The following is a 24,704-nucleotide window of genomic DNA, read 5'->3' as shown; positions in this document are numbered from 1 at the left end:
GTATGTTTTGGGTCATTGTCCATCTGTATTATGAAACGCCTCCCAATCAATTTGACTGCATTTAGCTGGATTTGAACAGACAGTGTCTCTGAACACCTCAGAATTCATTCAGCTGCTTCTGTCCTGTGTCACATCATGGATAAACACTAGTGTCCCAGTGCCACTTGCAGCCATGCTTGCCCAAGCCATCACACTGCCTCTGCCGTTTTACAGATGATGTGGTATGCTTTGGATCATGAGCCTTCTCCATATTTTTTTCTTGCCATCATTCTGGTAGATGTTGATCTTGGTTTCATCTGTCCAAAGAATGTTTTTCAAGAACTGTGCTGGCTTTTTTAGATGTTTTTCAGCAAAGTCCAATCTAGCCTTTCTATTCTTGATGCATATGAGTGGCTTGCACCTTGCAGTGCACCGTCTGTATTTACTTTTATGCAGTCTTCTCTTTATGGTAGACTTGGATATCGATCCACCTACCTCCTGGAGAGTGTTGTGAAGTGGTTTCTCTTCACCATGGAAATGATTTTGCGATCATCCACCACTGTTGTCTTCCGTGGAGGTTCAGGACTTTTTGCGTTGCTGAGTTCAACAGTGCTTTCTTTCTCGGGATGTACCAAGTTGTAGATTTTGCCACTCTTAATATTGTAGCAATTTCTCGGGTGGGTTTTTTCTGTTCTTTCAGCATAAGGATGGCTTGTTTTTCCTGCATGGAGATCTACTTTGACTGCATGTTGTTTGTTCACTGCAAAATCTTCCACATATAAGCACCCCCCCCCCCCCCCTCAAATCAACTCCAGGGCTGTTATCAGCTTCATTGATAATGACATAACAAAGGAATTGCCCACACCTGCCTATGAAATAGCCTTTGAGTCAATTGTCCATTTACTTTTGAACCCCTGGTCCAATTCCTTTTGAGCCCCTGAAATGAAGTGATTGTTTTAAAAAAAAAAAAGCTTTAGTTCCTCACATGTTTATGCAATCTTTTTGTTCAACCCACTGAATTAAAGCTGAAAGTCTGCAGTTCAATTGCATCTGAATTGTTTCACTTAAAATTCATTGTGGTAATGTACAGAACCAAAATTAGAAAAAAAAGTCTGTCCAAATATTAATGGACCTAACTGTATGTGCTGTATAAACTGGTGTATCCCTTTTGGTGTAATAAGCCATGCAGGTTGCCAGAGACTGTAGTAGCAACAGTGTGTCACAAGTAATAGTGGTCATCATCCTGACAGATTCATTAGACTGCTAAACACGGGGATCCTGCAGCAAATTATTTTGTATAAAATCATTTGTGTTATTTTAATTTTTTATGTGACATTTCGATATTAAAATTAATCTGTTGAACATCAGTTCAAACTTCATTTGAACTTATAAAGCCACTTGGATGAGTGTTGAAACATTTTCAAGATCACTCAGCAAGTCTATTTTAAGCTATTAGGCATTCTTTTATTTTGTGGGATGAAATTAAATTGACTGTAGGCTGCTTCTGTCTGTTTGTCTTCATAGGCATTCTTCTATCAGAGATCCTTATGTCAGAGACAAGCCTCAAATGTGTCTTATAAAGAGACAACACCTATACAGGCTTATACTGACCTCCAACTGTATTGCCCAATTTAGATAACTTTGTTTTTAACCCAAATAATGTAATACATTTTGTTCCTTTCTTAAGAGATGAAGTCCGTGAGGAGATCTACAAGAAAGGCCAGTCTAAAAGAATCTGGGGAGAACTTTATAAGGTATAATAAAAATAAGTCTTGGTCAACATTTAAAAGCACACTTGTAAACTGGCCATTCTACCAGAATGCAAGATAATGTTTTAATTGCCTTAGCTGCATTGAATTTGTTTTTGGTCTGCATTTGTTTGTATAGTAGAGTTCAGGTAGGATCTTACCAGACCTATTGTAAGAGAAAATACAAAGTCACTTGGAAAATTGGACACAAAACACACCTATATTAAAGCTAGATAGATAATTTTGAAAAGCCATCATTCAGAAAGCTCCAAATTACTGGAAGGCTGTCTCCCATAGACTCCATTATAATCAAATAATTCAAAATAAAATATAAATAATCCTTATTAGAGGCTAAGCAATCCTATTGGGTTTATTTATTGTTTTATTCTTTTTTTAGCAGACTTAAATTACAGAAATCCAAATTACAGAAAGAACCCTTAAACTGAAAACCCCAGGTCCCAAGTATACTGGATAACAGGTCCCATACCTGTATTAGCCCATCACATGATTAAGTCTGTATGATGGTCATGGGACTCTGCTATGTAGTTTTTATTGGGTATTTATTTTAAATTATGAACAAGATTAGATGAATATTTTGTAGAAATAGCTGTCTAAATTAATATGCACTTTGGCAATTACTTTTTTTTAGCCTATGGAAAAGGGATCAACAATCTTGAGTTTATTTACAATGATGTCTGTACACACAATTTCCTGGAGTAGGGTTTACTTAAAGGGTAAAGGGTTAAGTCTTAGAGGCTGTCATGTGGAATATACTACACCCTATAGTTTTCCATTACAGTAATACTCCATGGATAGAGCACATCCAGACTTTATAGCTAAGTTACCCATGTTTATATAAGCCAAGCTATAGTCTTTATGTTATTCTTTGCCATGTGTTGGCATAATGGCTATGCTTTAATCATACATTTTTGACAGAGCGTGTATTTTATTTTAATCAGTATATTTTAAGAAGTCCTCCACCTTGCTCAAAGCATCAGATTTTTTTTATACACACCAGCTGCTGAAGGAGACCACTGTTTATTTTCACATAGCGCAACAGAACAAACCAGTATGAGATTTTAAACAAAGGGAGAAACTATGAAGTTATCCAGGTGTATTTTATTTAAAGGGAAACTAAATAACCTCTCCTTTGCTTTTTAACTTAATTAATCGGTGTACAGGAACCCTGTACCCTGGTTCCTATACAGGACTCCTATATAACGGCATACGACCAAATGTAGCTGTTTGTCTGTGTAGCTGAATGCAACACAGTGAGATTTGTTGTCACTATGTTTGGACATATAAGTTTTCCAGCCTGTACTGTCCAGATCAGTGAGCATGTGCACCAATGTGGTCCTGCACGATCTGGCACAATTTGTATTCTCCTGATCCACGATCATAGCATCTGATGCTTTGCTGCTCTGCCTTTGGCTTGGTGAATTCCATAAACCTTTTATTTTGATGAAGTACTTTAACAAGGTCTTCACAATAGTTTTTTCTTAAGTAGACTTTATAGAACAAATATGTTACTTAGTCCTTCAAATCCTGTTTTTCACTATCATAAATAAGAAATGACTCCTTGCATTAATTATACATTATTCCATATCTGGACAGTTTTGAGAGAAAACTATTTTCTAGATGCCATTTTCCCATTAAAAAAGGGTTAGTGACTCACAAATAAACATGTTTTTCCTGAGGTTATATGGTATTTTCAAAAGTGGATAATGTGATGAATACATGAGCCTGTTTTAAAATACTGTGATATTGTTGGCCATCTATGGGCAGGCTTAAAAAATCATTACAAGAGAATACAGTGTTGGCTTATACAAGTCTCTATGGGCATGTCAGTGGGATGGAAATTCGGAGTTTCAAGCTGAATATCTTTTCATAACAACTTTTCGAAATGTATTGTTTTTGTATGTACAGTACAGGTTAGGGACCTCTCATCTGGAAACTTGATATCCAGAAAGCTGAGCATTATGGGAAGACCTTCTCCCATAGAGTCAATATTAAGCAAAAAAAAAAAAAAAAAAATGTTCAATGATAAAAATCAGTACAAGTGCTAAGCTGGATAACACCTTTGCTGGTGGTTATAAATCTTCCTCGGTTTATTTCGTGTTTAAATGTTTTTTTCTAGTAAGTTATAGAGATCCAAACTACAGGAAATACCCCTTACCCAGAAATCCACAGAGATCGCAAGCATGTCCCAAAAATGTTTATTAGCTTATAAGATTCTGCAACATTGCATATGTTAAGACACAAAGGGGCTGATTTATCAAAGGTCTAATGTAGAGGGTTTTTTTACCTCTAATAACCTCGAAATTCAAATAGTATCTTATTTAAAAAAAAAAAACTTAAATGTCTAAAACTCTAATGAATATTATTGACTTGAATTCGAATAAACTTGAATCTAGCTTTTTCTCAGAATTCTCTAACATCTTCAAACGGGTCACTGGACCTCTGCCGTTGACTTCTACATGAACTCTGCAGGTTTTAGGTTGCGAATAGTCAAATTCGAGTTGTTCCCAGGGTCAAGGCATGATAAATATCAAATTGGAGTTTGGATTATTCCCAGCTCGAATTTGTGAGTTTTGACCAAAAATTCTACTCTAAAATTTGAATTCAAATTTAGAATTCGAACCTTAATAAATCTACCCCAAAGTATGTTCCATATGTTAGCTGAAATAAATTGCAATTGCAATTTGATCACTGGAAATGCCTCTTAGACACTGACAAGTGCAGCAACCCAATCCTGGATTTTCTCTTAACTGCACCAGATTTAATTAACAATTATACATTTTAAAAATTTTTTTTTACTCTAATATTTAAACAGTGGAGCAGAGTTACTAGCATTGGTATTGTGTGGTTGCCTGTAGCAATCAATTAAAGCTTTGCTTTCATTTTCTACCTGGTAGTAGATTGACCAAAATGTATTGCTGATTCTATGGACAACTTGCCCCTTGGCTGTTTAGCACCTATGTTTGTAAATTAGCTTTAGTATCTTTTACTTTGTTAATTTACTAAAATTAGCTAAAAGCTGCCAATTTGATTCCTCCAGATGGATTTGGCAACTTATTGGGCAGTTTTTGGTGCCCGACAACAGGTTTACAAACTCTGTAGAATGTTGGTGCATTGATACGATCCTCCTGGATGATTCTGTGATTGTCTCCTTGTTCCAAAGAGTTGATCAGCTCTATTTGGCCCAGCAAAATGGCCAAATAAGGTCCAGGTCTGCTCCTTTTCTGACCTCTCCAAGCAAGCGCCTCTTATTTTATATGGCCAGCTTTATGAGTTTGTGTTTTAACAGATTTTTCGCCATATTGTTAATAATTATTGGAAAAACCTTTTGATCAGATGAAGGCATCTGAAAAATCCCAGGACCCATGAATTCCAGATATTGTTTCTTGTATCTGTAGTAAAGATTAATTACACCCTGTTTTCTGAAAACATTACAGGAGGTATATAGTTATTAGCGAAATGTAAAAGCAAAATGTTTATGCCGTATTAAAATCTGTTTTTAGCTGAAGTTGTTTTTGTATTTCACATATTTAATCACATTTTCACTTTTTTTTTGTAATAACATTTGCATTTTATACAGCAACGCAGAAACAAATTCCAGATGTAGCCGATTTATAAATGGTTTCAAGCTTTATTGTCTCGAGAATTACTTTAAATCCAGCCGTGGCCTAATTTATATACTATGTGTTAAAATAACAAATTATAGTGATTAAAGCTAGCATGATATACTTAGTATTGCCAGTTGCTCTATTTGTGATTTATGAGTTTTAGGAAAATGGTTTCTGTTAAGTATTTAGGTCCATTACTTCATGCCTTATTTGTATCTCTGTGGGGTGGTAAGGGCATTGAGAGCAGCATTGTACGTAATGCATATTAAAAATACCTATTCCTATTTCTTTTTTCATAAAAAGGTATGTTAATTGCCGTAATACGGTTGCTATACATTAGACCTATGACTGGTTAAAGGCTGTAAAAAAAATACAAACAAAAAAATGGCTTCTGCAAGAGTATAAGCATACATACATGGCAGGGTGGGATGTGACAGTTACTTTTTTTTAATTTAAAGAGAGACAATTTTCTGGCATTATTCAAAAGCAATTTGTGACAGTCCAGGCCATGTCACAGTAAGAATTCTAACAGCAGTATAATACCCACTGAGTGAAAGCATCTGTGTGCAAAGTGATTCCAGTGATGGAAAGAATCTGGCATATGGGCAGTAGTCATCCTTTTAGAAATCGGGCTTCTTTGAGGTTGTTCCCTGGCTAAGTAGTAGGGACTCTTAGAGGGTTTTGTGGTAAAAGGAGAAAGGTTTATCCTACACCAGCGACACACAATAGTTTATCATCATTTAAAGGCGACTAAAACCTAAAGAAAACTAGGCTAGTACTGTTCTTTATGCTCTGGCCAGTTTACTAGTAAAACAGTAGCCCAAATATTATTAAGTTAAAAAATACTTTTATTAGGACATATATAAGCCTTATGCAAACACCATTGCTTGCATGTTTTTGTAGGAAGTTTTTTTTACCTTAGCAAAATTAATGTTTGCTCTCAAACTGCTCTTTTTCCATTGACACAAATACAGACAACAAAAAAAAAATACACAAGCTCACTACAAAATGTGACCCTATATGTTGTAACGAAAAAATAATCTTAAATAAAATCAGATTTACATTTTTTTTTCCGTTTTTATGATTGTGCATTGGCCAAGCAATGTATTTCAAGGGTGTCCTAAAATGTGTTATAGGGTAAGTAAAAAGAATGCAGACTGTTATGGCATTGGAGACCATCCCAATCAAAACTCAAAATTACCTTAAAACATCTTGCATTGCAGAGAACAAACATTATGTTTGAACTACATTGCAATTTTATAAATATGCTTCCCTCGAAAATTGTATTTGAATGAAAAAGTGCAACATTTGCCTTTTTGCTGCGATATTTTTCTGCAGTGCAAAGTAAATTATTCTAAGCAATTGTTTAGAGGCCCTGTGAAAATAAAACTAAAAAGGCGTCCGTTATCCTAAAACCCGTTATCCAGAAAGCTTCAAATTATGGAAAGGCCATCTTCCATTTTTCCAAATAATCCAAATTTTTTTTGTACTTGGTCCAAATTAAGATATAATTAATCCTTATTTGAAGCAGAACCAGCCTATTGGGTTTATTTAATGTTTACAAGATATTCTACTAGACTTAAGGTATGAAGATCCAAATTATGGAAACTTAACTGGAAAACCTCAGGTCCTGAACATTCTGGATAACAGGTCCCATACTATACTATAGTAACTTGAAGGATGCTGTTTGTCTATCTTTTCATTTTTTTTTTTTTGCTTTGATGTACTCCGTTTTGTTGTGGTCGGTTGCAATGTATTTTTCACCAAGCTTAATTGTGAAGCTTAGACAGCTGCAAAAAAATAAAAAACACAAGCACATTTTAAAGAAACAATCCTAATTAGGTTTGAATGGATCAAATACTAATTTTTGTGGTTCATAAATGGAATAAATACTGCATAAATTTGTTAGACCCCGAATATTTTGCAAATTATAAAGTAATTAATTATGCAATCTGATCTTTGTGTTACATTACAAGGAATAAAGTGTACCAGAACATCTAATCAAGCATCAAAACACATAAGTGTTTTCTGAATTCCACAGCCTAATTGAATTGTAAATACTCTGCTTTTAAATCAGGAGATGTCACTCGTGCATTCAATTGCATGCATCTTGCTGTAAGGTGAAGAAAAAAACAGCTGGAGAAAGTGTTTGACTTTCCTTAATCTGCCAAAAAAAATTCTGCCTGTATTCCAAACTCAATCTGAATCCTAATATACATATTAAAATCATAATTTATAAACAAAAAATGTCACATTCAGTTATACAGAGCATTAAATCCACATGAATCCACAAGGGTTTACATTTGGTTTAACAGAAAAATAAGTTGAATTGAAAATTTGCAAAAAGTTCAGCCATTGCCAAATCCTGGATCTCGTTTTCTGTGTGTCATATTTTCTCATAAATAGATTTCTGTTCATAAAATAGCTGCATGGGCAGTTACTAGATATGCTGAGATCCCATTGAGATCAAAAGTGAGGCCCATCTCCTATATTGCAGACTTTCTGTACAGGTGTAGGATCCATTATCCATGATGCTTGGTACCTGATAAGGGATCTTTCAGTAAATTTTAATCACCATGCCTGAAGTCTGCTAAAAATTATATTAAGAATATAACCCAATAGGATTGTTCTGCTATAGTATGGATTCATAGAATTTAGGATCAAGAACAAGGTACTGTTTTATTATTAAAAAAGGAAATCACTTTTAAAAATTAGAATTATTTGCTTAAAATGAATTCTATGAAAGAGGGCCTTCTGGTAATTTGGAACTTTCTCCATAATGGGTTTCTGGATAAGGAATCCTGCACATGTATTGTGAAAAATAACATCTTTTAAGCCTATGTAAGCTAAATCTATTTGAAATAGATTAGTCATACTAAAAGTTAATTTAAAGGTGAAAAACCCCTTTAATACCATTATATAAGGATAAAAATACTTGCAAACCCGTACAAAAAATGGTGGAAAATGTAAATTCAGGGAAATGCTTTATGCATTAAATATTGGCGGGAAGACAAAAACAGTGTACAATAAGGGAAATCTTAAAATCAGGGGATGCAAAATTGATGTTTTGTTGTATGTTTGTTTTATCAATCTGTCTTTAGCAATCTCATGTTTATATATTTGTTTTAGGTGATTGATTCTTCTGATGTGGTTGTGCAAGTCTTGGATTCCAGAGATCCCATGGGTACTCGTTCGCCACATATCGAAACTTATCTCAAGAAGGAGAAGCCTTGGAAGAATTTCATTTTTGTCCTGAACAAGTGTGACTTGGTCCCTGCATGGGCTACAGTAAGATCTCTCACAACCTAATATACGTCACTGTTTTTGATCAAGCTTTAGCCAAGATTCTAGTTAGCATAACAGTAAGACATTGCAAACAGCACCTCATTATTCTTTATTCCTGCTGATTGAATATTTGATAGCATGGGGTATGCTCTGACAACAAGAAATATGAGTCTAGGAGTCAGGAGTGTAGAGCTGTTCCATCAGTAGATGGCATGTAAAAATTCTGCTTGCCCTTTTCCAACATGCAATCATACTATGTATGCCATTTAACACATTATCACGGGTATGACAGGTCAGCTAATAAGCACAGCATTTAACACTCTTACTTTGTCTTTCTGCTCCATAATACCAAATACTAAATTAATCATCAACAAACTCATAACCCTCCAGAAAATACTTGAATAAGACTCTATTTTGATTTGCCACATTGACTATGATTATGTTAATTCTGTAACCTCCTTTGTAGGAACGCTGGTTTGTGAACTCATTGTCCGCTGTGTAAATTGCTTTAGTTCACTGAACCTACCTCCCTTTCAAATTAGACTTTTGACCTGATGCACTAACACAGCTTTTTATGAAGACGGCTTACACCCTGAGCTTTTAATATCTGTAATCTAATAGTTCATATTAATTGTACCAATTACATGTTGGCTATTTGCCTTCATTGCAGGAGTGCACATTCCTTCCAACAAAATGAGTGGTCTTTTTTTATGAAAGGTTGTAACAGTTGGCTGGCCTTCACTGCATTAAGTTTTACCCATAATCTGTTTTTTGTTATGTTAAACTAATTGGACTGCTTTAACAGGAAAGCAGATCTTGGGTACTTGGAAGAACCTTGGGGGAGTAGAGGGGTGGAAAGGGGAAACATTGATTCTATCAGAATAATGCACTTTATGCTATTCTCATTTTGGAAATAATTTCAAAAAAGAAATCTGCTTGTCTTAGTCATCTTCACCTTTGTGGGTTGTTGGTGAATATCTCAAGTGTGTATAAAATCATTATCAATTACCATTAAAAAATTGATGGAAGCAAATCTGTGGAAACTTTGTGTAATAGATAATGGAGCAAAGCTTTGCTGATGTTCACTGCATCTGGTTTTAAAGACCCCCTGCTGTTAAATTTTCTTTTTCTGCCATTGCCTCTTCTCTGTTCAAACTTGGCAATGAGCAGTCTTTTTAAATCAAGATCCCAATTTTTTATTCTCCAGGTATCTGGATCCTGATATTCCCTTTGCTAGTCCTGAGATCTACATGTTTTTGCTGTGTTTAGAGCTCTGTTATTAGTTTCAATCCACAAAATCAATGTAGAGCGAGAGAGTGGTACAGATATGAGATATACTTCAGTCAAAGTTGATCAAGGACACTGTAATTCAATCCGTGACACCAGAGTAGGCTCCAAACATCTAAATGATGCACACATTGTTTTCCAGATTTAATAACATATTTTCATTCTTTGGTGTCTACTCTGAAATAAATGACATTGTTTGTAAAAGTAAACCTTTAAACACTACCAAGAAAAAAACCCCTAAAATAAAACCCTCTCAACAATCGTTTTTTAGTCTGCAAAATATCTATTGTAAATTAGAAGAAATTAAGAGTACAATGTTGAATAAAGCATAATTAGTATTGAAAGGCAATTATTTAAGAGTCTAAAAAGCCACATTCATTTGCACACTGCATAACTCTAGACCATCATTATAACCCCCACACACAGGCAAACACTAACTTAAAAATAACAGACACCGTTTCAGTCATGTATAGTTGTATAATGCAGAGTAATCACAGGTTATAAGAATTTTAAAAAGAATTGCATTTGTTTGAAAATCTAAATTTTGAAACTGCAGTGGTTAAAGGAGAACTAAACCCCTTCGGCACTAATATCCCTCCCCCCCTCCCCTGTGTTTCCCTCCTCTCTCCCCCCCTGGTTTAACTCCCCCCACCCCACCCCCGGGCAAATGCCCCTAAGTTACTACTTACCCCTCAGCGCAGGTCCTGTCAACGGAGTTCACAGACGTCATCTTCTCCCGTGCGGTCTTCTTCCTGGATTGCCCGGCGTTTGGCGGCGCATGCACAGTAGAAGTATTTGCCAGTTCAGCTCTACTGCGCATGCGCCGAAAGTCACAAAGTTTTCAGATTTTCTTTTTTCGGAAACTTTGTGACTTTCGGCGCAGTAGAGCTGAACCGGCAACACAGGGGAGGGATTTTAGGGCCAAAGGGGTTCACTTCTCCTTTAAAGGACTTATTCTGGCCAGGGCAAAGTAGAGAGTTTGCACTTTGATCCACATAGAGCAGTGATGGGCGCTAAGTAAAGGAAACAGCTACACGTTTTGCATTACTTTACTTTGTCCCTATCCACTGTCTGAGTAGGAACAAAACCATTCTCTGTGTTTTGCACAAGTTTGCGTTCTCAAGGGATCCATTTTACTTTCCCCATCCTTTTCTGATTCCTTTCCCTAGCACGATTATCATGTCATATTTATTCTACACAATAATAGTAAATGAATGATAGACCCAGTTTAAGAAGAGGATTGAGTTGATGCTTTTGCATTTTAAATGTTTTATATTTGTGATGTTGTCAATACTCTTAATTTTCTGTTTTACAGAAACGCTGGGTTGCCATATTATCGCAGGATTATCCAACATTAGCTTTTCACTCCAGCCTCACCAACTCTTTTGGGAAAGGAGCCTTCATCCAACTACTTAGACAATTTGGAAAGGTACCGTATGTCTCGAGTGTGTGCATGCCTCCTAGTATGAGCTGCACAAACTTTTTCATGAAGGGGGGTCTCAAGTTATATTCCAAGGGTTTAACAGGTTGGAGAGAGAAACAAAAAGTAGACATACAATACATTAATAAGTTTTTTTTGAAGGAGAACTAAAGTTCAATGAAGATATATGGCAGAAATGTTGTACCTTATTATTTGTGCCTCTTTACCAGCCCGAGCCAGCCATAATCCTTTAGCAGTGAATATCCATGCCACCAACAATGCCCCAGTAGCTCTTTATCTTCTTTTTGCCTGCTTCATAGCACATGATCTGTGCTGTTGTCAGTTACCTGTGCTTAGGGACCGACTCAATATATATACTATATGTATATATACTATATATATATATACTATATATATATATATATATATATATATATATATATATATATATATATATATATACTATATGTATATACTATATGTATATATACTATATGTATATATATATATATACTATATGTATATATATATATATATATATATATATATATATATATATATACTATATGTATATATATATATATATATATATATATATATACTATATGTGTGTATATATATATATATATATATACTATATGTGTATATATATATATATATATACTATATGTATATATATATATATATATATATACTATATGTGTATATATATATATATATATATATATATATATACTATATGTATATATATATATATATATATATATACTATATGTATATATATATATATATATATATATATACTATATGTATATATATATATATATATATATATATATATACTATATGTATATATATATATATATATACTATATGTATATATATATATATATATATATACTATATGTGTATATATATATATATATATATATATATATATATATACTATATGTGTATATATATATATATATATATATATATATATATATATATATACTATATGTGTATATATATATATATATATATATATATATATATATATATACTATATGTGTATATATATATATATATATATATATATATATATATACTATATGTATATATATATATATATATATATATATACTATATGTGTATATATATATATATATATATATATATACTATATGTGTATGTATATATATATATATATATATATATACTATATGTGTATATATATATATATATATATATATATACTATATGTGTATATATATATATATATATATATATACTATATGTGTATATATATATATATATACTATATGTATATATATATATATATATATATATACTATATGTATATATATATATATATATATATACTATATGTATAATATATGTGTGTGTATATGTGTATATGTATATATGTATATATGTATATATGTATATAGTATATATAGACTATAAATGTTACAGTATAAGGCTGATTAGTAATTAATTTAGATTCTGATTACATGGCAACCTGTTAACCAGCACAATTGGCATCAGAATTTAATATGCCCTGTGCGCACTGATCATGTGTGTCACTGACGCAATCCAATATGGTGAGCTCCTCCAACAACTTTGAATACTGGGATCATTCTTGTTATATTGATGCTCAACCTTTAGGCTGGTGCATTAAGCTCAGAATATAAAATATGGCATGTCTAGTCATATTCATTTTTAGGGATTAGCGTAGGCATATTTACTAATTTTTGCAGTTGTGAAAAAAAACATGTTTGTGTTTTAAGCACTGTCATTTTAGCATTAAGAGCGGCTGCAATTGCAATGACAAGTGCTTCAAGTTTGTCTGTTAGCACTGGTCTGTGTTGACTACATGTCCTGTAATAGACTGTGAGGCTTTCACTTGTAAGAGTGTACCAGTGGTAGCTAGAAATACACTTAAGCTCTTCCATCAGTAATCATCAGTAATGATGCCCATTAATGCACCGTGAAGACATTTGAGAATGTCAGACTGGATAGAATCCATTAGAATTGGGAAAAGGAAATCTAAAATAGGTGTTGTTAGCTAGTGGCCACAAAATTAAGTTGGGAGGGGGGCTTTTATGTAGATGCAGCAGAGATCTAGGTATAATGCTGTAACTTTTTTTTTTTTTTTAAATGGGAAATATTTTTTGCTTTTATTAGAGGGTTCAGTCTTGTAGATAAAAACGTGTGGGTATGAACGGGGATTCATTAAACTTGTAACTTATAGTAATTAGTAGATATTAGTGTAAACATCATTATCTTTATATTGTCTAGTCTGTACTTTATAAGAATACTTTCTGTCTCATTTGGAATTTCGTTAATTTATCTTTTCTCTTATCAGCTACACACTGACAAAAAGCAGATCAGCGTGGGATTTATTGGGTATCCTAATGTGGGCAAAAGTTCTGTAATTAATACACTAAGGTCCAAGAAAGTTTGCAACGTAGCTCCAATAGCTGGTGAAACAAAGGTGAGTCAAATCAATTACTAAGCATGTTATCTACATTATAAATATGTAGCTTTATAGTTTTAAAGTGATCTACTCTAGCAGTAGGGTTTCACCATGCATCTGACGCTACAATAAGCGAGTGGCTTGCTGTGTAGCGCTTTCTCTATTATGGTGAAATACACTTATCAACCTTTTAGTTGTGGCTAAACATAATATGATTTTGAACCAATCTGTTTATTGCTGGGAAGCACATTCTAAATCAATTTGCATGTAAAATGTAATGTTATAAGGTTTCATTGTAAAATATTTAAGTGTAGAGATCCATGGAGCTTGACGCTGTAAAATTTTTGCACAGAACAATCATCAGAAGATGGCAATTAAACATCCGACACATGCCGATTGACTGCTAAGAGCTGAAATAATGTTATGCTATAAAAGTATAGTTATTAAACAAATATGTGTTTGTATGTAGTTCCAAGATGCATTTAGAAAGAATGTAATGCATCATATAGCTATTGTTGTACCATCAAAATTTTTTGCCCATTTCCCCTCAGCTGCTTTATACTTGATATGATGTCTGCCCCATCTTGTTACCTGCACCCAGGTTGCAACACTTTTTTTTTTTTTTTTTTCAAGCCTTATCAAGAAGCAACATATATGAATTTGTGCCTTGCATTCACTCTACATTTAGGAAATTGCCTATGCAGCACTGGAGCTCATTTAATGTATCAACATTTCTCTGTCGTCTCAGGGGGACACAGGGAACAGCTGGGGTTAAGCTCCATCCTCTGAAGGCAGGACACTTGATAATGATTAAAAAGGGGCGTGACCTAGGGTCTGGCTTAACCCACTGCTATGCCAATCTAACCAGTTTTCAAGTGTCCTGCTAGGAGGTTGGACATCCTGCACAATAAGTCAAGCCAGTTTAGCTGGTGGCGAGGGCCCCCTGGATCAGGAATATCTGTATCATAAGGGGGACCTCCTTCGTGGGAAACCACTGAGGGCTGTATCGACCACCCACTACAATCCCTGCTCCTATTAAGGACGCAGATGGTATTTGGCCGGTATGGACAAAAAGTGTGAGTAATTTGACTCTTCTCGCATGCCTGCTCTCCCCTGTCAACCCTGGTCTATGCTGCTATTACCTGCCTCTTCGTCTGCACACTAATCTTCCCTCCCCCTCCCTCATCTCACAGTCTGCCTCAGTTCCCCAGTGTACAGAGAAGCTATGCACATTGGGGCTAGGGTTGCGACCCGGCTGGTATTTATGGCCTAGCCTGTAAAACACCTGCCAAGGCCGGGGCCGGTATTACAAATTTACCGGCAATGTAGCTGCCAGTAAATTTGTAATACCCTTCAAAAAGACCCCTTGGCCTGCCCCCAATCCCCTGTAACTTATCTTTTCTGACTTTGACCCCCGTCTGAAAATCTCAGCGCCGTAGCCACGCCCTCTATAGTGTCACTGCCCCGCCCCCTTTTGAGTCACTGTCCCACCTCTTTTGAGTCACTGTCCCACCCCTTTTGATGTCACTATCCGCCTCTTTTTGTTCCTGCTCCCCACCGGCCGGTAAAACATTTGGGAAAAGGTAGCAACCCTAATTGGGGCTTTCCCCAGATTGTTGCCCTGCACTGCCTGGGGTCGGGGAAGCAGAGAGGTTACGCCACTTACCTCAATCTAACAGCCACATACGCTGGGATAGAAGGTGCCAGCTTGACTGCGCTGGCACTTCCACAGAACCACCAGCCCCCCGCTGGGCTGTCCAGCTCTCATAGTCTCTGGCTTCCCTACAGAGTCTTCCTTCCATCACTGACAATTTGGGTAAGGCCTTGGCTAAGCTGGGCCAGCAGACCAGCCGAAAACGCAATACCGGTAGGTCCGATTTACTCGGAAGTTTCATCAGCAGGAGCAGAATCTTCTCAGTCGGAAGGGGAGCTTCCACCATCCAACGTATCTTCTAAAGAGAGGAAGAGGGCGCGTTGAAGATTCCAAAGGCTGTGAGCCCCAACATCCGTCTGCTCTGGACTGATGACTGGAGGGTTTCCTAAAGTCTATATATTCATCTTCTGGATCCACTCTACGCCCAGTACTAGCGGCTACCTGGGTATCAAGAGCCATACAAACATGGTCCGAATCTCTAATCGGTGATATCCAAGACGGAGTCCCCAGATCTGAACTTCTTTCAAAGGCACAGGCTATAGCAGAATCATCAGCCTACTTGTGCGATGCCACTTTAGACGCAGCACAGATTACACCTCGCACTTCAGCACTATACGTTGCAGCATGTAGAACCCTATGGCTCAAGAGTTGCACAGCCGACCACAGCTCCAAAAAAGCCCTTATGTCAGTACCATTCAAGGGTCAAAGGCTTTTTGGAAAAGATTATATCCGAAGCTACCGGAGGAAAGAGCACATTCCTCCCTCAGACAGTTGGGTCAACAAAATAATTTCAGAAGGCTATCATTTGGACTTCTCTTCCCGCCCCCCCAGAAAATTCCTCATGTCCAGATTCCCTTCCGCACCATCCAAAACTCAAGCGTTCTTGGACTGCATATCCAAGATGGAACGGAACGGATTGATTGTACCAGTTCCTCCTGTAGAGAAATTTTCTACTCCAACCTGTTTCTAGTCCCCAAGAGGGATGGTTATTATAGACCAGTTCTCGACTTGATGTCTCTCAACAAACAAGTTCTGTTTGGTTCAAAATGGAGACTCTGTGATTCGGGGAATGGAACCGGGGCAATTGTTGATGTCCCTGGACATCAAGGATGCCTACCTTCATGTTCCCATTTGGCCACCTCATCATTGCTTCCTGAGGTTTGCCTTCAAGGACCTTCACTACCAATTTGTAGCCCTCCCCTTCGGCCTCTCCTTGGCCCCCAGGGTTTTCACCAAACTAATGGTGTTCACTGCAGCCTCAATACGACTCCATGGAATCTCTGTGACACCCTATTTGGACAATCTTCTCCTGAAATTCAGAACAAGGGAGAAGGGCAAAGCAGATCTTCAAAAGGCGATCTTAATGCTTCAAGAATTCAGCTGGACTATCAATTGGGACAAGTCCTTAGAGGCGGTACCATTCGTTCAGTTACACCTACGTCCCCTGCAAGCCAACATCCTATCTGGATGGAAAGGAGGGTCCCACTATCAAAAGATCACACTACTGCAATCAACAAGGGACTCTCTCCATTGGTGGCTGAAACAAGAAAATCTAGCGAAGGGCCAATCCTGGGTGACTCCGGAATGGACAGTAATAACGACGGGTGCCAGCCTTCAGGACTGGGGGGCAACATGGAACAACCTCTCAGTACAGGGTCCATGGTCCACGTCCGAAGCTAAACTTCCTATAAACGTTCTGGAATTACAGGCGGTACAATTGGCTCTGGTGACGGCTATTGAAGCAGACATTTGCCGACGATGAGGCATGACTGAAGAGGTCATTGCCACGTTGTTAAACTCACGTAAATCCACTTCTTCTAAAGCTTACCACAGAGTGTGGCGCAGCTACTGGAACTGGTGTCAAGACGCTCAACTACCGTTCCTCGAGTACAACATCCCAAGGATTCTATGCTTTCTACAACGCGGCCTCAAGCTCAGTTCCTTGAAGGTACAGGTATCAACCTTGTTGGCTCTCTTCAACTCACGACTGGCTCTAGAAGACTCCATGCATACCTTCTTACAAGGAGTAGCTCACGTAGCACCCCCCTTTCGTCCTCCGACTCCAGCATGGGATTTAAATCTAGTCCTAGAGGCCTTACTGGATCCACCTTTTGAGCCACTAGGGACTATCTCTGACAAGTGGCTCATCTGGAAGGTAGTGTTCTTAGTGGTGATTTCATCAGCCAGGAGAGTTTTGGAGCTCAGCGCTTAATCCTGCGATCCAGCTTATCTAGTCTTCCACAAAGATAAAGCCGTTCTACACACAGTACCTTCGTTTCTACCCAAGGTAGTGTCTTCCACACTTCCACATAAACCAGAAAGTTGCGGTGCCTTCCCTGTGTCCGGAGCCCAAGAACTCTAAGGAAAAGTGTCTTCACAACCTTGATGTAGTCAGAGTCCTTCGTTTGTACCTGGAAAAATCAAAGGCCTTCAGACGGTCACAGAAACTGTTTGTCAACCAAGACTTCCATTGCACGTTGGCTAGAGGAGACCATCCATGAAGCCTACGTGGCCAAGGGGAAACCGCCACCAGAAGGCGTTCAAGCACATTCCGCTAGATCCATGGGTGCTTACTTGGCACAATTCTGCATCCTTGGATCAGATCTGCAGAGTGGCTACCTGGTCGTCTGTTCACACATTCACAAAATTCTACAGTTTACACACCTTTTCCTCTTCAGATGCAGTCTTTGGCCGAAAGGTGTTACAGTCAGTGGTATAATAATGTGTCACAATCTCTTCGCTCCCACCCTGCTGATCTCGGGGCTGCTGTGTTAAGTCCCGAGCTGTTCCCTGATTACAGTTCTGCAAGTTTTTATGTTCTATTTAGCAGTCTCTTTGGTACAAATTGATTACATTGGCGTAGCAGTAGGTTAAGCCAGACCCTAGGTCACGCCCCCTTTTAATAATTATCAAGTGTCCTGCCTCCGGGGGGGGGGGGTTGCTAACCCCAGCTGTTCCCTGTGTCCCCCTATCGACTACAGAGAAACGGATTTAACGGTGAGTAACAAAAATCCCGTTATTTATATCTTATTAGTTGCTATGGGCAGACCTCATCAAAATGTGCCCCATCTGCTGTCTTTCAATGAGTAACTTTAAGAATAGCCCCATCTGAAATATTGTAATTCTAAAGAACAAAATGAATCGCCTGGCTAATACACCTTTCAGCATCAAATAGATCAGTTACACTAAACTGTTAAATCATTTATGTAACTTGTCACTGATGTAAGACAGTGTACTTATGTTGATGGTTTCTTTTTATTCTCAGGTTTGGCAATACATTACCCTGATGCGGCGTATATTTCTCATAGACTGCCCTGGAGTCGTATATCCATCTGGAGACTCTGAAACAGACATTGTGTTGAAGGGAGTGGTGCGTATTGAACTCATACAGGATGCTTGTAATGAAGTAATGAAATAGACATAAAAGTGAAACTGCATGTGGCCTGAGTGCAGTTTATAGTATAGAAGTGTTGTTTGTTTTGTTGTGTTTATATTTCTCCTGTGTCTGTGGGTTTGAAAGTTTGTAAATGCCATCCAAGTATTTATACATGTCTTGTTATCTCATACATAGGTACAAGTTGAAAAGATTAAAAGTCCAGAAGACCACATTGCTGCTGTGCTCGACAGAGCCAAGCCTGAATACATTAGGAAGACCTATAGGATAGAGTCTTGGGAAAACCCAGAGGATTTCCTGGAAAAGCTTGCATTCAGAACAGGAAAACTTCTAAAGGTCTGTTAAACTGTCCAATTTTTACACTTTTGACCAAATTTTCCTAGATTTAAAAGGGAGCTACACCTAAGAAGAACTTAAAAGCAAGCCTCATTTATGCTAAGGACACGATTTAGGCTGAATGCTAATTTATAAATAGAAGAAAAAATATACCAAGGTTATTAAATACAAGTATTAAGATGAAGTTGGAATTTTGAAATAAAACTGAAAGAAGGTAACAACCTGAATTGTTTACAATGAAGGGATGAACTTCATGGGCTAATCGTTTCTTTGTATCTAATGTAGCATATTCTTCATTCCACTAAAGTCTTCCTGGTAACGTGTGATCCTCAAACAAGGACCAGCATAGTGCACAGTCAAGGAGGATCTGATGGTTTAGAAAGCGTGGTCAGCCTGAAGCAGTCAAAACATAAAAAGCAGGCAAAGGAGCAACAGAAGCCACCCCATATTTCAGTCATAGCTTGCACACACTTCAACTGCCTTTGTCCTTAGCACAATTAAACAAGATTAGTTGCGTCTTTAGCTGAATTGTTAAGAAGTGCTATAGTAATAAATATATGTATATATTATTTATATTTGCTCTAGGGTGGTGAACCAGATCGTCAGACTGTCTCAAAAATGGTTCTTAATGACTGGCAGAGGGGAAGGATTCCATTCTTTGTTAAACCTCCTAATGCACCAAATTCAGAGGTATCTCCTTAAATTGAATCTTTAGTTCTCATTTAATAACTAACTGTCATTAACTCGGACCTGATTTCAGCATTTTACTTAAGCAATGTTTATATTAACTGGGTGTCTCAAATGATTGGCCATCTATATACTGAAGCATATTTATTCTCCAATTAAACTAAACCACACCAATTAAACTATTAAAATGTGGATGTTAAAGCAATATTTAATTCACATATTTTATCCAGCTTATTAATAAATTATTGCATCAGCAATATTTGGATTTCCTTTTGTTTAGGTTAATTGCGTAAGGCCAAATACTTTATTTTTCTTTTATATATACTTCTATTGTCCTTAGTAATTTGTCCCACAAGTCTCATCATTCCATGTGGTAACTTACCATTCTTGCCTTCTCTCTATACGGAGTTAAGTCTTAAAGGGGTGGTTCACCTTCAACTTTTAGTATGTTATAGAATGGCCAATTCTGAGTAAGGTTTAATTGGTCTTCATTATTTGTTTGCTTTAGTTTAATTATTTGACACTTTCTAACCTTTCCAGCTTTGAAACGGGGGTCACTGACCCCATCTGAAAAACAAATGTTCTTTAAGGCTACAAATGTATAGTTCTTGATATTTTTGATTGCTGAACTTTCTATTTAGGTCCCCTTCAATTTATATTCCAGTCTCTCATTGAAATGAGTGCATGATTTCTAGGGTATTATATACCCTAGAAACCAGATTGCTGAAATTGCAAACTGGAGAGCTGCTGAAAAAGAAGCTAAATAACTCAAAAACCACAACAAAAAAAAAAAAATTAAGACCGACTGCCTCAGAATGTCACTCTCTACATCATACTAATGGTTAACTCTAAGGTGAACAACCCTGTTACCCCTTACTATTGCTCTGTCCTCCATAGTTTCGTCTTACTTCCTCTCATTGCCTTTTATCATTTCTTACTTATTTCCCTTTCTATTACTCCTTAGATACTCTGATTTCCTTTCTTTTTTTTTTCTTTCTTTTTTTTTTTTTTTCAGGGCATTTTTTGTGTACAGGGCAAAATCCAAGTCACATTCTGCTTTATATCCGCACATAATGAATACAAATCAACAGTCCACTGAGAAGCCTATCGTATAAACAAAGATCTTCATCCCCTTGCTGGACCATTTTTTAGGCTGTGAGATAAGAAGCTGGTCAGCCTCATTATACAAATGGATTCTTAGTGGACTGCTGATTTATTTTGATTGTTCTTATTAGTAGAAACAAAAGTGACATTATTTTATATTTCAGATTTGTGCAAGGAGAGGGCCATTCTTCTCCTTTTAAAAACACTGACCCATCCTAAAAGACTCTGGGGCTCATTTATAAACAGTGGGCACATTTGCTCTTTTTGCACTTTTTTTAAAATTTAAATACGATGTTACTTTAGTACAAGCAGTATGTTTGTGTAAAAATGGTTTAAAAAAAAAAATAACATCTACTAATTAATGTTTAAAGGCTTATCCTGGCAGTAATGTGTTACTCCACGTATATCAAATATGTATATTAGAAGAAACAAAAATTTACTGTAATTTTACGTTCCAAACAGCCCTTACAAACAGCACAGGTTACTACTGCAGATACCAGTGTTAACAAGGAGAGATTAGATGCAAAAGATGCAACTGAGGCTTCTCAGGATCAAGAAGAACCAGACAGAAATCAGATAAAAGATCTCATGTCCAATGTCCGGCAAAACTTTGGCAAGATCTATGTGGCACCAGAATTCTCTGAGGAAGATTTAGTGCCTATTGATGGAATACCAGATATCTCTGATGTTGAGTCAGAAGAAGAAGAAGACCCTTCAGAAGAAGAAGAAACAGAGGAGAAAAGCAACAATCTGCTAACGGATGGAACCAAGAATTCAAACACCAAAGACAGAAGTGCTAAAGCATTGGTGAAGGAGTTAGATGATCGGATTGCAAAGTACAAAAGATTTCTAGAAAAAGCCAAAGCCAAAAGATTTTCTGCTTTAAGGTAAAGTATCAGATTTTCTGAAATGGAGAACAGGTTCAGGTGGAAGAGTAACTTGAATTAAAGAGCATTGCTGCTTTCTTGCCATGATTTCGGTTTTGTATATTATAGCACTTGCACTTTAGTACAATTAAAACAGTTAGAAAGTGCAGCTCCATTGGAATTGTTGGGGGAGCCCTGGGTATACCTTCACTATTGACTTTTTGTAACATAAATACCTTAACTGGATATTAACTTATTTCATCATACATCATTCGTCCAGTGCAGGGCTTAATGTTAGCTGCTTTTCCATTTAGTGAAACTGGAATTACAGACACTTAGTTTGCAGCGGCTTTAATCTTGGCACTGCAACAGCTTCACTTGTCCAGTAATCTCCCTGGAATGGTATTGGGTGAAATGCACCATTCTTTCTCCCAAGATACCATAATTAATTCATCAGCATTCTCTCACCTAACATGACTGCCTGGCTGTATGAAAAGGTCTTCTTGGGTTTTCTCTGTATCGGGAATCTGGAGATGTTTTTAAGGCCTAGACCGTCTCTGAGGGAGTTGAAAACTGTTCACTTATTAAATCTAATGATTCACTGAATGGTTTTTGATTGAAGACTTTCCAGTTTTCAAATGGGTTTGTAACATTGTCTCGTTAGCACTTGTTGTGCAAGAGAATAAAATCTGTGCCACATGTGATGGTTTGGGATACTTGCCACTGGATCTGCTTTGTGATATTCTCTAATGAAATATTGTTGTGTTGGCACTTTTTATGTAATCCATGTTATATGAAAAGTGTAATTAAGATATTAACACTGGTGAAGAAAGTATGGAACATGTTGTTCATTTCAGCAGGAAATGAGAACAATGTTGTTTAAGGCACAGGAAAATAAGATTTTTGTTTTTTAAACCTGACCAAGACTAAGATCTTGCAAAGTTAATCATACGTTTTGTAGAATGTGTTCTAAAAAACCTGCACGACAATAAAGTAACAGGATCAAACATAACTGTTTTAAATCATAACAGTAGGTGGTGCCGTAAACAAAATTTTTTTTTTATGGAAGAAGCATGCAGAACATAACATTTAGAAACAACCGGTAGAAAGTTAGGCCGGTTGTTAAATCAGAATTATGTAGATTTTCTCCCACAGTCTGCTTTCATTTGTCTAGAAATAAGTTAGAGCTTTATGGGAATAAAGTTTCTGCTCCCAAAAGCTCAGTATGTCATAAATAAATATATATATATATATATATATATATATATATATATATATATATATATATATATATATATATATATATATATATATATATATATAATCCAATATTACTGATCCGCACTCCTCCTGGCAATTACTTACATCTACCCGGGTGCTGCTCCTGGGAAAAAGTAGATGCAAACGAGCAAAAATAGTAGCGCACTCCTGGGTTTTCTCATGTAAAAAATTAATTTATTATGTCATGATTAAAATGGTCAGCAATCGATGTTTCGGCTCGTGTCCAGAGCCTTTATCAAGATTACACATCCACATAAAAACACTGTTTAAGTACACACTGCCCCCTAAGGGGTGTGCCCAGAGTCCCCCCAACCACCAATCACCACATCCCATTAGGCATCATCCCTCCATAGCCATCTTAATTATGTTCCCAAATTAACCAACTCAAATATTCCATATTTCCAAGGCATATGGGTATTCCTATGGCACCTAATGGGATTATCTCCATGTCACAAATACAATGACAGATACAAAAATATATTGAAAATACTCCAAACATGAAATATTAAAGGTCAAACACGGGTTTTAAAGCTGAAGTGCATAATAAATCTCAGACCACAAACTTCCATGAACATATAGCCATTTTATCTCTGACTCAGGAAACAGTTAAAGAAACATTGTTCATTCAAACCTTTTGGATACATAGTGCCTAATCTCCTTATCCAATATGTTTCCCGTTGTAACAGTAACCTAGATCTATCGCCACCCCGTCTAGGTTCTGGGACATGATCGATAGCAATGTACTTGAACGTGGGCAATCTATGTCCCTTTTCGAGGAAATGTTTAGCCACTGGCTTAATCGACTTACCATCCCTATAGGCTGTACTGATTGCGGACCTATGCCCGTCCATGCGTAATCGCAGTGTCATATCGGTCTTGCCAATATAGGAGAGACCACAAGGGCATGTTATCATATATATGACATGAGTGGTTGTGCACGTAATACGATGCTTGATTTTTATTTTCTGTCCCGTGTGTGGATGGTGGAACGCCTCCCCTGGTGACATATACCTGTAACACCCCGGTTTCCCAGATTTGAGCCAACCAGACGGTGTTTTCTGGTAGCATCGTATTGGATCTGTCGCCACTAGCAAATCGCGTAGATTCTGCCCTCTACTGTATGCCATCATCGGGGGATTAGGGCATAATCTACCCAGATCCTTATCTGCCATAATGATGGGCCAGTTCTCTTTCACCAATTTATCTATAGTGTAAGAGGATGTATTATATCTGGTCACAAACGTCATCCGCCCAGTTGTGCGCTACTATTTTTGCTCGTTTGTGTATATATATATATATATATATATATATATATATATATATATATATATATATATATATATATATATATATATATATATATATATAAAAGAATAGAATGTTACTAAATAAGGGGTGGTTCAGCTTTAAGTTAACTTTTAGAATGTTGTAGAATGGCCAATTCTAATCAACATTTCAATTGGTCTTCATTATTTATTTTCGATAGGTTTTTTTTTTTTATTTGCCCTTTTCTTCTGACTCTTGCCATCTTTTAAATGGAAGTCCCTGACCTCACTGAACAAATGTTCTGTAAAGC

The 24,704-nt window shown here is 36.7% G+C and overlaps 1 protein-coding gene across 1 annotated transcript in view; it reads left to right on the top strand.

Moving 5' to 3' along the window:
- gnl2.L (guanine nucleotide binding protein-like 2 (nucleolar) L homeolog) overlaps positions 1 to 24,704 on the top strand; it is a 38,671-nt gene that overhangs the window by 10,961 nt on the left and 3,006 nt on the right. The window contains 8 exon segments of the mRNA NM_001087044.1: positions 1,667 to 1,733; positions 8,483 to 8,641; positions 11,241 to 11,354; positions 13,696 to 13,824; positions 18,726 to 18,830; positions 19,032 to 19,190; positions 19,776 to 19,880; positions 21,444 to 21,868. Coding sequence (NP_001080513.1) covers positions 1,667 to 1,733; positions 8,483 to 8,641; positions 11,241 to 11,354; positions 13,696 to 13,824; positions 18,726 to 18,830; positions 19,032 to 19,190; positions 19,776 to 19,880; positions 21,444 to 21,868 — 1,263 coding nt within the window.

This window comes from Xenopus laevis, chromosome 2L, assembly GCF_017654675.1.
Source record: "Xenopus laevis strain J_2021 chromosome 2L, Xenopus_laevis_v10.1, whole genome shotgun sequence".
Taxonomy (NCBI): Eukaryota; Metazoa; Chordata; class Amphibia; order Anura; family Pipidae; genus Xenopus; species Xenopus laevis.
The sequence above is the reverse complement of the archived record's forward strand: the minus strand, read 5'-3'. Positions and strand labels throughout refer to the sequence as shown.